Source organism: Macaca mulatta, chromosome 6, assembly GCF_049350105.2.
Source record: "Macaca mulatta isolate MMU2019108-1 chromosome 6, T2T-MMU8v2.0, whole genome shotgun sequence".
Classification (NCBI taxonomy): domain Eukaryota; kingdom Metazoa; phylum Chordata; class Mammalia; order Primates; family Cercopithecidae; genus Macaca; species Macaca mulatta.
In genome coordinates this window covers 159083026-159096761 of record NC_133411.1, presented here as the reverse complement: position 1 = coordinate 159096761, position 13736 = coordinate 159083026, and the positions used below count along the sequence as shown (strand labels likewise).

General features: G+C 55.4%; 1 protein-coding gene across 1 annotated transcript in view; it reads left to right on the top strand.

Annotated features, from left to right (window-relative positions):
- Nucleotides 1-13156, top strand: part of PDGFRB (platelet derived growth factor receptor beta) — a 42353-nt gene extending 29197 nt beyond the window's left edge. The window contains exons 11-23 of the mRNA XM_001107595.5: nucleotides 302-396; nucleotides 1371-1503; nucleotides 2113-2217; nucleotides 2579-2689; nucleotides 3737-3896; nucleotides 4868-5028; nucleotides 5570-5688; nucleotides 5888-6010; nucleotides 6767-6878; nucleotides 7324-7423; nucleotides 8038-8143; nucleotides 9027-9259; nucleotides 11093-13156. Of these exons, the coding sequence (XP_001107595.2) occupies nucleotides 302-396; nucleotides 1371-1503; nucleotides 2113-2217; nucleotides 2579-2689; nucleotides 3737-3896; nucleotides 4868-5028; nucleotides 5570-5688; nucleotides 5888-6010; nucleotides 6767-6878; nucleotides 7324-7423; nucleotides 8038-8143; nucleotides 9027-9259; nucleotides 11093-11276 (1742 nt within the window). The 3' untranslated portion in view covers nucleotides 11277-13156. The remainder of the gene's footprint in view (nucleotides 1-301; nucleotides 397-1370; nucleotides 1504-2112; nucleotides 2218-2578; nucleotides 2690-3736; nucleotides 3897-4867; nucleotides 5029-5569; nucleotides 5689-5887; nucleotides 6011-6766; nucleotides 6879-7323; nucleotides 7424-8037; nucleotides 8144-9026; nucleotides 9260-11092) is intronic.
- Nucleotides 13157-13736: the final 580 nt, after the last annotated feature.

The following is a 13736-nucleotide window of genomic DNA, read 5'->3' as shown; positions in this document are numbered from 1 at the left end:
GGATTTGTAGCCCGTCTAGAGTTCTGGCAGCAAGGCCAGACTGACTGGCAGTGCTGAAGGGATGTGGAGGCCAGCAGTGATCTGAGTGGGGGTAGTTACTGAGGGGATGTGGTATTTACAGGACAGTCTGAACGTGCAGCCTAGAGCAAGAGGCTGAGGGTCTGACACCGCAGGCTAATGGGGAGGTGGGTGCTTCTATTCTGCACAGGATGTGTACGGAGGAATCTGTGATGCCAGAGATGGGGTCAGGGGAGGGCAGCTGCCCGGTTTGCTCATGGCCTGCTCTCATCTCTGCCTCCAGCTTTGCCCTTCAAGGCAGTGGTGATCTCAGCCATCCTGGCCCTGGTGGTCCTCACCATCATCTCCCTTATCATCCTCATCATGCTTTGGCAGAAGGTAAGCCCCTCCCTGGCCTAATGGGTGAAGACTGGCACATCACTATTTTGCATGAATTCCACCCCTCTGCCCTCCTTGAATGCTGCGTGATCTGGCCACACGCAGGGCTCAGCATGGAACTCAGGTGGGAACTTATGTAGAGTGATGCTGGCTGTCTGAGCTTCCTCTACCCCCAGCAGTCTGGGCCAACCTGAGCCGGGCCTAAGCTATCCAGGATTCTCTTCCCCTACTGTGTCACTAAGTCCCCAGGTCCTGCTGAGGCACCATTCCTCTCATCCTAGCCATGGAGCATGGGACCTTTGTGGTGGACTGCATGGGCTCCAGGATTTTTCCAGCTCTCACCCATGGAGACCCCGTGATTCTACTGAAATGCATTCTGATCGTGTTAGTCTGTAATTTCAGTGTTCTACTCTGAGATTTCACCATTCTGTGATTCCAACATTTTAAGCTTCCTGAATCAGGATTGCAGCACCTCATGATCCCATCATTCTAAAATTCCAGCCCTGTGGTTCCAACACCCTAAGATGTCAACATTCTAAGCTTACATCTTTCTGACTCACCCAGCATGGGGAGGGCATCCGCATCCAGCCGAGTGCCCTACCTGGTGTCACTTTCTGGGGTCACCTGCTCCACCACTTCCATCTGAGGAGCAGCTAAGGCTGGGAGAGAAGCTGGAGAGGAGGTTCTCATGAGCCAGGCCCTCAGCTGCCAGTTGCTCCTCAGTCTGCCAAGTTCTGAAGCCTCCTCTGGGACCCCTTGGTCCCTGTTCCCTCCGAGCCCATGAAGACCTTGGCTCAGTTGAGCACTTGCTGTGTGATTTCAAATATTCCCCTGCTCCTCTCTGGGCCTCAGGGTCCCCTGCCCCTCTCTGGGCCTCAGGGTCCCCTGCCCCATGTGTCCTAGATGGATGGACCTAATGGGACTCAAGGCCCGAGGCCCCCTCTGATAACTAATTCCTGGGGTTGGGCCTCCAGAAGCCACGTTACGAGATCCGATGGAAGGTGATTGAGTCTGTGAGCTCTGATGGCCATGAGTACATCTACGTGGACCCCATGCAGCTGCCCTATGACTCCACGTGGGAGCTGCCGCGGGACCAGCTTGTGCTGGGTCAGTCCTGGGAGGCCTCAGGTGGCAGTGTGGGGACTCAAGATGGGTGGGAAGACTCTCTGAGGTCTGGTCCCAGCCTTGTCATGACTAGCTATGAGACCTAGGGCTGGTGTCTTGCCTTCTCTGGTCCTCTGTCTCCTGCTATGTACAGTGAGGACAAGACAATCCCCCAGGAACTGCCTAGCATTGAGATTCTATGATCCTGTGACCCCGTGAGACGGGGCCCCTATGTGACAAAAGTGGAAGAATTGAGGACAGGCTGAGTGGCAGGCCGGGTCTGGCTGGGGAAGCTGAGGGGGTACAGAGGAGCGTGCTTCCTTGGGGAGGGAAGAAACTTTCCAGAGATTAAAGATGGGGCAGAAAGCAGGCAGGACTTAGATGAGATGCCAGGAAAGACAGGGAGGCATTGTGGTTGCAGGAGTGTGTTTAGGGAATACCCTGAGTCCAAGGTGGTTTAAGTAATGTCTAGGTTGACCTAAGAGAGTGGCTCTCTCCCCTCACTGGGCAGGAAGGGTGGCAGCGGGGCGGGGGGTCGGGGGGAAGGGGGCAGCGGGGGGAGCGGTGCAGCTTCCTGGTAGGCCAGGAGCTGAGGGATCATCTCTGCACCAGGACGCACCCTCGGCTCTGGGGCCTTTGGGCAGGTGGTGGAGGCCACGGCTCATGGCCTGAGCCATTCTCAGGCCACGATGAAAGTGGCCGTCAAGATGCTTAAATGTGAGTAGTCCTTGGAGCCCTCCACATCTGGGCCTTCACCTCTCCCTGCCCCTCCCCACACACTTAGCCTCTCCCAGGGTGGCCTGATGCTGATTAGCAGGCACAAGAGGGGCCATCACACTGCAGCAGGCGCTGCTCCCGAGTCTGGTTTGGGAAAGAGGGTTCCTCACCCTGGCCGCCTTGGGCTGCCTCCCCCTACCCTGGCCTCTTCCCCTCCTCACAGTGTGGGTGCTCACCCCCCGCCAGGCTGCATGAGTCTTGCAGCACAGGGCGGGGCAGAAGAGTCAGAATAGGCTCCTGTGGTGGGGCCTCCGTGGAGCCCCCATAACTGGGCCTGCCCTGGGGCCCCCATTTTCCTCAGCCACAGCCCGCAGCAGTGAGAAGCAAGCCCTCATGTCGGAGCTGAAGATCATGAGTCACCTTGGGCCCCACCTGAACGTGGTCAACCTGTTGGGGGCCTGCACCAAAGGAGGTACCGAACCCACTGCCCCAGAGGACTCAGGGAAAGTGCCCACCACCAAGGCCAGGCCCCGCCTACCACCTCCTCAGGCCTCACTCAACAGCACACTCCTGCTGGAGGGTCCGTGCCCCCCCACTCCAGCGCCCCCACTGCACGGTCCCAGAGGGCAGTGGGGTTTAGAAACTCACAACGTCACAACACCTTCTCGGCTGAACGATTAGTCGGGTCACCAGTCCCAGCAGCTTCCAGACCATGGTGTTGGCTGATGCTTTTATTTTTACAACACATTTTGAAAACCAATAAATAACAGCTCACATGACATTAAGATGCGTTATACGCCCACCATTGGAGACCACCAGCTTGCTAATTGGGAGCTACCTTTATTTGATCATAGAAGAAAGTCTCTGTGGCCAACTGTGTTTATTTGAAGCTCTGATTGCCAGTTAGGCTGAAAAAAAAAACGTTATCACCATTTGCAGCTGCTTATTGTGAGATCTGGGATTTTCCTCAGCATTATGCAACCAAAACAAAATACAGAAGTATGTTGGGTACATAGACTTATTCACGTCCGCAATGATCACTCATTTCAAAATTTTTGTTCGCGTAGATATCTTCAAGTTCTCACTGACTGACTTTAAGTAAATGCATTGTAGTTGAATTTAACTACTGAAGTGATTATTGTAAACAGTGGCCTTTATCTGCTTTCTATACTGGGCTCCAAAGTAAGCTTTAGTTTGAAAACATATCAATAAGAGCCAACACTGCAGACTTGCCACGTGCCCAGCCAATAAAAACATCATCTCATTAATCCTCATGGCAGTGCTTTGTGGTGGGTTTAATTACCCCACTTAACAGCTGGGGAAGGTAAGGCTCAGGGAGACTCAGTACCTTGCTCTCTACCACAGAGGCAGGAAAAGAACCCAGATTTGCAAGGCACTGAAGCCTCCTAGCCGTCATGCCAAAGTGTCTCTCCCACATCCAGCCCCTGATTAGCCTCGTGGCCTTGAGGAGACGCCCGAGGCCTCCGTAGGGACTGTCCCTGAGCCTGTCCCTCCGCAGGACCCATCTATATCATCACTGAGTACTGCCGCTACGGAGACCTGGTGGACTACCTGCACCGCAACAAGCACACGTTCCTGCAGCACCATTCCGACAAGCGCCGCCCGCCCAGCGCGGAGCTCTACAGCAATGCGCTGCCCGTTGGGCTCCCCCTGCCCAGGTACCAGGAGGGAGGCCAGGGACTGAATCTTTGGGATACCTGAGGAGCACCGCTCCTTCCCCTCCCTTTGTCCGGGAGGAGAAGCTGAGGCTGTGACAGGGCAGGGAACAGAATCACCCCTGGAGCTAGGGCTGTTCTAGAAGGTGGCCCACCCGAGATGAGGGAATAACAGTGATGCCAGGCCCTGTGCTGCTAAGCCCTCTACACATGTGACATGCCATCCCTGTGTCGTGGGTGTTTGCCCTTCAGTCCCGGGCACGCAGTGATGGAGGAAGGGACAGAGGCTGTGGTGAGACGAGAGCCAAGCTCCCAGTTTGCGCAGCGGTGCTCCAGACTGTGTTCCTGTCTACAGCCTCTACACACCAGCCTCCACACTGCCCCTTAGGGAGCTCAACTCCTTTCTTCATCTTTTCCAAAAAGAACATTTCTTAGTTCTTTTGCTGATTACAAAAACAAAGACAAGAGTAGCTTCAGAAAAGCGTAAAAGACTGTAAAGCTCACTCCTGCCCTCTCCAATGTTTTGATCAATTTCCTTCCCATCTTTTTCCTGCCCGTAGAGACATGTGTGTAGAGCCCCACAGCCCTTTGGGGAGCTGACGCTACAGGCATAGGTATCGGGGTGACTCCTGGCTGCCCACACTGGGTTGCAGCCAGGCACTCCTGTGGCCAGGTGGCGCTGGGGAGGCCACAGGAAGGCGCCTCTGTACACACCCATCTTGTGACCTTTGCCTTGGGGCGCTGTCATCGCCTCTGGGTGTGAGCTCTGTGGGTTCTAACTGTCATTTTGGCAGCCTCAGTGCCCAGCTTGGCCCAGCAGGTTGGTTGAAAAGGGTCGATCCATGGGCATTCCTATTGGGATAGCCTGAAGGATGAGTGAGTGTGTGAGAGAAGAAATTCATGAGTGGCAAGGGGCAGGAGGGGAGGGGAAGGCAAAGCCTCCAGGCTCTTCTGTGATGCTCCTTTACCCCCAGCCACGTGTCCCTGACTGGGGAGAGCGATGGTGGCTACATGGACATGAGCAAGGACGAGTCGGTGGACTACGTGCCCATGCTGGACATGAAAGGAGATGTCAAATATGCCGACATCGAGTCCTCCAACTACATGGCCCCCTACGATAACTACGTTCCCTCTGGTGGGTGGACACAGTACCCCACACCCACGCAGGCTGATGCTCTTCACATGCCCAGCCTTGCCAAAAACCCTGGGAAGAAGGGAGTCTCGTGCCCATTTCATAGATGTGGAAATTGAGGCTAGCCACCTGGCAAAAACTGCTCTGTAGTGGACCGCTGTTTGTGGGTCCAGAAACATGCATAGAACCCACAGGGAGGGAGAGAGCAGGGATGTGGGAGGACCTGGCCTTTTGTGGTGCTAGGGAAAGTGATCTACTCAGCTTCGGCCCCAGGCTGGTCTAGTGTCCCTGAGAGGCAGGCAGGCAAGGGCTGGGCAAAAGTGGCCCAAGAGCTAATGCCAAAAGTGTTTCTGGCCAGTGAGGGCACTGATAAAGCAGGAGAACTTTGAGTTCAATATTAAGAAATCATTCTCCTTTTAGGGGGGACCTAGGCGATGAGTAGCCACCTGTCTTGGACATTCAGTTTCCCAGGAGCCAAAGGGCAGGGGTCCTGTGGGCCAAAAGGAGACATAAGATAGCAGGTGACCCTCTGCTTCTCCTCCAGCCCCTGAGAGGACCTGTCGGGCAACTTTAATCAATGAGTCTCCGGTGCTAAGCTACATGGACCTTGTGGGCTTCAGCTACCAGGTGGCCAATGGCATGGAGTTCCTGGCCTCCAAGAACGTACGTGTGGTTGTGGTAGAGCACAGTAGGGGCTGTGGGGAGGTGGGTCAGCCAGTCAGCCAGCATCCTCCAAGAGCACCCGCACACCAGGATGGCCTCTCGCATGTGGGCAGTGTTGCATTTTCCCAAAGCCCTTGACATGGAGGTTCTTTCCCCACAATTGCCCCCAAGGCCTCAGCTCCCCTCTCCCCAAACCCAGTGCGTGCACCGAGACCTGGCGGCCAGGAACGTGCTCATCTGCGAGGGCAAGCTGGTCAAGATCTGTGACTTTGGCCTGGCTCGAGACATCATGCGGGATTCGAATTACATCTCCAAAGGCAGTGTGAGTACCTTCCCTGGCCCTTGTGGGGCTGTCACCGTGTGTCTGTGGCCACAGGAACAGTTTCCCTCCTGACCAGTGTGGCTGCAGCTCATGGGATATCTGTGTGGGGCTCCTCGTGGCCTGCTCTGACAGCGGTGGTGGGCTGTGCCTGCCCAGCTATGTGTGCAGGGACAGGAAGGGGAGCTGCCCAGGAGAGCATGGAGCAAGTATAGCAGTGGGGAGGGCTGGCTGTAATGGGTCCAGGGTGGGGGAAGGGGGAACAGGCCGAATGTGTTGTTCCAGCAGTGGTGGGCAGAGGAAGGAGCCCAGGTGACAAGGCAAGAAAGATGAGCAGGTCACACGCAGTAGCTGGGATTGGTCTGGTTAAAACATGATCATTCTGCCTGTCTCTCATCTCCCCACTTTTCAGCAAACCCCAGATGGAGGGATGCTAGGCCCAGAGATCAAATGTAGCCAGGATGAGAGCTTGGGGAGTGCCTTGACAAGTCCCTGGCTCCCCCACTTCACTACTCAGACCCTGGAGATTTTCCCCAGGGACAGGGGCTGCCTTGTCCCCAGCTAGTGAGAAAAGAAACAGCTTCTGGTCCTCTGGCCAGCACTGGGATGGACATGGGAACTGTGACCAGGGCCCTCACAGGGAATGGGAGGGAGAAGTGATTGTGGGTGGGAACTGCCAGGTACCCTTCTCCTGTCCCAGGTGCAGAGTGGGGCTGAGGTCCTTCCCTGCACTCAGCACCTATCCTGACCTCCCTACAGACCTTTTTGCCTTTGAAGTGGATGGCTCCAGAGAGCATCTTCAACAGCCTCTACACCACCCTGAGCGACGTGTGGTCCTTCGGGATCCTGCTCTGGGAGATCTTCACTTTGGGTACGCTTGCTTCTTCCTCCAGGCCTCAGCATCCTGGCCTGGGGTCTACCTCCAGCAATCACGCCTCTGGCCTGGTGGGGCTATGGGACAAGCCCTGATACAGGGATCCTGGTTCAGGTCCCAGCTCTGCTACTTTCTCTCTGCTGTGTGATGTTAGCAAATTCTTTGCCCTCTCTGGGTCTCTTTAGCTCCCTGTGTGAGTATTGACGGGTTTGAACAGTGACATCAGAAAGCCTGCTTGGCTCTCACATTCTGGCTGTCTATCCTGGGGAGGGTTGCGGTCTCTGTCCAGAGCCCATGAAGGAGCCCACAGTTCCAAATGCCAGGGCCACTGCCCCCTCCCCCATACCAGGGCCAGCATGGCTCTCCTTGTCCTGTAGAAGAGGGTGCCCTGCCACTTTTCCAGCCCTGAGCCTGTGTGTCTCTTGTCTATGCTCCCCAACAGGTGGCACCCCTTACCCAGAGCTGCCCATGAATGAGCAGTTCTACAATGCCATCAAACGGGGTTACCGCATGGCCCAGCCTGCCCACGCCTCCGACGAGATGTGAGTGGAGCTTCATGCATTTGGGAGGATTTTGTACTGCAAACAATAGATATCCAACTCTACTGGCTTAAACCAAAGATGAGAGATTTGTTAGCTCAGAGATCTAGAAAGCCTTGGTGTAACTGGATCCAGCCGTGCAAAGGATGGCATCAGGAACCTCTTGTTCTAGCCCTGAGCTCTGCTTTGCTCTGTGTGGCCTCATTTTCAGGCCAGCATTGCTCAAATGGCTACCAGCAGTGCCAGCCTCATGTCCTACTGCTTGCTGCATAGTGTCAGCAAAAGTCCCAGAGCTGACCTTCAAGGGCTCAGGTGGGGTCACATGCCATCAAGAACCGACCGCAGAAGCTGCAGGACTGAAAACGATTGGCCAAGTTTGGGTCCTGTGCTCACCCAGGCATAGTCAACCTGTGGAACCATGTGGAATGGGGGCTCTGAGAGGGCCTCCCAAGGGAATATCCAGAGGCAGGACCTCTGGATACACCCAGCCGCCACTTCCCCCCAGCTCCTTTCCATGGCTCACCTTGTTCTGAGAGGCAGCAGCCTCCCACTCCCCCAGCCCTGCCTTGTCCCCTGAACCCTGGGCCAGAGACCCTGATCCTTCTCCTCGTCCCCAGCTATGAGATCATGCAGAAGTGCTGGGAAGAGAAGTTTGAGATTCGGCCCCCTTTCTCCCAGCTGGTGCTGCTTCTCGAGAGACTGTTGGGCGAAGGTTACAAAAAGGTATGTTGAGGCAGGGTAGGGGTGGAGCACAGAGAGCTCTGGTGTAGAAGTCAGACACCAAGTACAAGGCTCTGTGTGATGGGCTGGCATTTAGGGGACCACCCTTTGTCCTCTCTGGGCCTCAGTTTCCCTGCTGGTTCTAGGAGGGGATGGGCTGGCGCTATGAGTTTATTTTAGCAGCACAGAGCTACATGGAAGCTGATCGATTCGATGCAGGGAGGGGGCCTAGAGCCCTGTCTGTCCTGCTGCCTCCCTCAGGCCTTTGCATCCATACCAAACCATGGGGCTCCTTCAGAAGTGTGAATAACCCCAGGTTACATGACCATGAACCACCTGACCACTTGGATCCTGTCATAGGATCGTCTCTCCAAGGCCCAAAGAGCCAGTAGGGCCCTGAAACCCTGCCCTGTCCAACAACAGGGCTCCGAGTGAGGAGGAAATACACATCGCCTTTGACACAGAGGCAGCTCCTTCCTTGGGTCCATTTCTCACCCCCACTGCGCCCCGGGGATGGTCCCAGGGACCTGGGAGATGGAGTAAGGTCATCACCACTTCACAGCCAAGGAAACTGAGGCCCTGCGGAAGGAGGCTGAGGCAGCATGAGAGCCTGTGCCTGTCTGCTCTGAAGTCGGGGAAGAGTTAGAGTCCTGGGTGTGGTTCTGATAACTGCCCCTCCCTGGGTGGTGCTGAGCTCACCATGCCTTGTAAGATTCTATGTGAGATGGGAGGTCTGCTCAGCCGTGTGGCTTGGGCAAATCCCTTTCCCCTCTGAGCAGCGGGGAGCTTATTTATACAAAGGGGGATGGGCCAGGTTAGAAGATCCCTGAAGGCAACTGTGGCCTGACCATCCCTGTTTCTTTGGTTCTCCCTGCCCTGGGAGCAGAAGTACCAGCAGGTGGATGAGGAGTTTCTGAGGAGTGACCACCCAGCCATCCTTCGGTCCCAGGCCCGCTTGCCTGGGTTCCATGGCCTCCGATCTCCCCTGGACAGCAGCTCCGTCCTCTATACCGCCGTGCAGCCCAATGAGGGTGACAACGACTATATCATCCCCCTGCCTGACCCCAAACCCGAGGTTGCTGACGAGGGCCCACTGGAGGGTTCCCCCAGCCTAGCCAGGTAACCACTGTGGCCTGGGGCCAAGGATATCGTGTGTGTGTGTGTGTGTGTGTGTGTGTGTGTGTGTGTGTGTGTGTGTGTGTTTGCCTGCATGCGTGCTGTCAGGCTTGCCTCAGAGGTAAGTTACCTAGGGTAAGTACTTATCCCTAACAACAAATAAAAGAGAGAATGGAACTCATTTGAACTTTGATGCCCTGAGGTGGAAAGGGCAGGTTAGTAAAAACAAAAGTATGGGCTGGGAATTATTTGCAAGGTAGCTATTTCCTTTAAGGGAGCCCCCAGAGGTTATCTATACTCTCTCATCTCTAGGTCCTGTCCTAGCCCCAAGGAGAAGAAGCAAACCTACTTAGCATCCCCAGCACCCCAGTTGTTACTCATGGCCAGCCAGAGGCCTATGTTCTGTTCTTCAGCACCATGCCCTGGGGCTGGAGAGAGCCTCCAGGGTTGCAGGAGTCAGAGGCGCCTACAGGAATTCAGGACAGAATTCAGATTGGGAAGGAGATTGTGGTTTTCTTTTGCCTTGGGAAGTGGTGAAGTTACAGCTCAGCGGGGGCTTTATAGGAGGACCCTGCTGTTGTGGGGACTTGATGTCCACACAGGATCTCCCCTTAACTGGAGAGAAGGGCTCCTCATGAGGCCACGCCCACCTCCAAAGCAAGATCCAGCCCAAGGTGAAGTGGCTGGAGCCCCAGGCTGGGGTACTGTCCCAACTCTGCCACTAGCCGCTATGAGACCTGGGAAGGCTTTTCCTCTAAGAGCCTCAGTTTCTCCATATGTGCCAGGGGTGCACACAGGCCTTAGAAGGCTCCCAAAGGCCCTCATTGCTCTAACTGTTGAAGAGACGAATCATCCAAGAGTTCCAGTGGATGGCGCAGAGGAGTGAAGTGCAGCTCTCCCACAGCTTGAGGTGTGAACGCAGAGGAGTGAAGTGCAGCTCTCCCACAGCTTGAGGTGTGAACGCAGAGGAGTGAAGTGCAGCTCTCCCACAGCTTGAGGTGTGAACGCAGAGGAGTGAAGTGCAGCTCTCCCACAGCTTGAGGTGTGAACGCAGAGGAGTGAAGTGCAGCTCTCCCATAGCTTGAGGTGTGAATGCTCGCCCTGTTTTGTGCCCTCAGACAAGCTGCTTCACTGTGTAAACATTGGTGTCCTCTTCTTCTTTTTTTTTTTTTTTGAGATGGAGTTGCACTCTTCTTGCCCAGGCTGGAGTGCAGTGGTGCGATCTCGGCTCACCGCAACCTCCGCCCCCCGGTTCAAGCAGTTCTCCTGCCTCAGCCTCCCGAGTAGCTACAATTACAGGCATGGAGCACCACACCCGGCTAATTTTGTATTTTTAGTAGAGACGGGGTTTCTCCGTGTTGAGGCTGGTCTCGAACCCCTGACCTCAGGTGATCTACCTGCCTCGGCCTCCCAAAGTGCTGGGATTACAGGCGTGAGCCACCGCACTCGGCCGGTGTCCTCTTCTATAAAATATAAACAGTAAAAGTACTTCTATTAGGCAGTCATTGCAAGGATTAAATGAGATAGCATATACCTTTAGGGGTGCAGAGGAGGCAGATGCTAGTGGGTGAGAAATGAGCTTTGGAGCCAGCCAACCCTGCTCTGAAGTTCCAGCTCCTGCACTTCCCTGCTGTGTGAAGTGGGGCAGTGACATAACCTCTCTGAACCACACTTTCCTCACGGTGCAGGCATTGCATAGTTTTCACAAGAGTTAAATGAGCCGGAGTGTGTGAAGCCCATGGTGCAGGGGCAGACACACCGAAGGCTCTTCATGACTGCTGCTGTAATCCTCCTGGGCTCCTTCCTAGCCTGTCACTCACTGCCTCCTTCCTCTAGCTCCACCCTGAATGAAGTCAACACCTCCTCGACCATCTCCTGTGACAGCCCTCTGGAGCCCCAGGAGGAACCAGAGCCAGAGCCCCAGCTTGAGCGCCAGGTGGAACCAGAGCCAGAGCTGGAACAGCTGCCGGATTCAGGGTGCCCCGCGCCTCGAGCGGAAGCAGAGGACAGCTTCCTGTAGGGGGCTGGCCCCCACCCTGCCCTGCCCAAAGCTTCCCCTCTGCCAGCACCCAGCACCTCCTGGCCTGGCCGGGCCTCCTGTCAGCCAGGCTGCCCTTATCAGCTGTCCCCTTCTGGAAGCTTTCTGCTCCTGACGTGTTGTGCCCCAAACCCTGGGGCTGGCTTAGGAGGCAAGAAAACTGCAGGGGCCACGACCAGCCCTGTGCCTCCAGGGAGGCTAACTGACTCTGAGCCAGGGTTCCGCCCAGGGGACTCCGTTTTCCCATATGTAAGATGGTAAAGTTGGGCTTGATGCCCAGAATCTAGGATTCTCTCCCTGGCTGATAGGTAGGGAGGTCAAATCCCTCCCTGGAAAGATTCTTGGGGTTATTGAGGTGGTAAATTAACTTTTTTCTGTTCAGCCAGCTACCCCTCAAGGAATCATAGCTCTCTCCTCGCACTTTTATCCACCCAGGAGCTAGGAAAGGGACCCTAGCATCCCTGGCTGCTGCCTGAGCTGGGGCCTAGCCTTGGGCAGTGTTGCCTCATCCAGAAGAAAGCCAGTCTCCTCCCTATGATGCCAGTCCCTGCTTTCCCTGGCCCAAGCTGGTCTGGGGCCATTAGGCAGCCTAATTAATGCTGGAGGCTGAGCCAAGTACAGGACACCCCCAGCCTGCAGCCCCTGCCCAGGGCACTTGGAGCACATGTGGCCATAGCAAGTGCCCGTGTCCCTGTCCTTCAGGCCCATCAGTCCTGGAGCTTTTTCTTTATCACCCTCAGTCTTAATCCATCCACCAGAGTCTGGAAGGCCAGACGGGCCCCGCATCTGTGATGAGAATGTAAATGTGCCAGTGTGGAGTGGCCACATGTGTGTTCCAATATATGGCCCTGGCTCTGCACTGGATCTGCTATGAGACTTTGGAGGAATCCCTCGCCCTCTCTGGGCCTCAGTTTTCCCCTTGAAAAAATGAACAAGTTGGACTTATTAACTCCAAGTGCCTTGCCAGCACTAACATTCTAGAATATTCCAGGTGGTTGCACATTTGTCCAGATGAAGCAAGGTCATATACCCTAAACTTCCATCCTGGGGGGTCAGCTGGGCTCCTGGGAGATTCCAGATCACACATCACACTCTGGGGACACAGGAACCATGCCCCTTCCCCAGGCCTCCAGCAAGTCTCAAGAACGCAGCTGTCCAGGCCTTGACTTAAGAATGACAGCCGGTGTCTTGGAAAGCCCCCAGCAGCTGCCCCAGGGACATGGGAAGACCACGGGACCTCTTTCACTACCCCCGATGACCTCTGAGGGTATCCCGGGCAAAAGAGACAGAGGGCAAATGAGATCACCTCCTGCAGCCCACCACTCCAGCACCTGCGCCGAGGTCTGCGTCAGTTATGTCTTGTAAAGGACAAGAAGCTTCAGATGGGTACTCCAAGAAGGATATGAGAGGTGGGCGCTTTGGAGGTTTCCTCCTCAACCACCAGCTGCCCCATCCCTGAGGCAGCACTCCGTGGGGGTATGGTTTTGTCACTGCCCAGACCTAGCAGTGACATCTCATTGTCCCCAGCCCAGTGAGCATTGGAGGTGCCAGGGGAGTCGGTTGTAGCCAAGGCGTCCCAGCACGGGGAGGGTTGGGAAGGGGGTGCAGGAAGGGCACCAGCCCTGCATTGCAGGTTGGCACCTTACTTCCCTGAGATCCCCAAAGTTGGTCCAAGGAGGGAGAGTGGGCTCTCAATACGGTACCAAAGATATAATCACCTAGGTTTACAAATATTTTTAGGACTCACGTTAACTCACATTTATACAGCAGAAGTGCTATTTTGTATGCTGTTAAGTTTTTCTATCTGTGTACTTTTTTTAAGGGAAAGATTTTAATATTAAACCTGGTGCTTCTCACTCACAGACTTTGTAGTGTCTCTTGGGTTTGGGTTCCTGTCCGTGGGGAGTGTGGAGTGGGGCACATGGGGCTCAACCAGACGCAGATCCCCAGACAGATCCCTTCAGCTCTGAGTCTCATTTCATTCATCTGTTAAGTGGGGATTTTCACTCTCCCACCCCTCTCCAGAAGCTGGGTGGCCTAGACCTTGGGCTTGGTTTCCCAAGGTGGAAAGCGAACAGGCTTTTCTGGCTCCGCAGAGCCTGGCCTTGAGTCGGGCAGGAGGGTGTGGGGCTGCAGGGCCGCTCCCAGGCTCTGGTGCTGAGGCGCCCCACTGCCCCCACCATGTGCTTTGGCTTTGGCTATCAGCTGGGACACCCTCCCCTCCACTCCGCCCACAGGCCCGGATTGAGGCCAGTGTGCTCCGTGACAGGCAGCTGCTAGAGCCCAGATTCCAGGTCCAGGTGAGTCATGGTCAGGCCCCAGGTAGGAGAAGGGCAGACAGAGTGTCCAAAATCGTGAGAGCATGAAGTGAGGAGAAGGCGGAGAAGAGAGAAGAGGAAGAGGAAGAGAGGAAGCGGAGAACTGCAGCCAGGGTAAGGACAG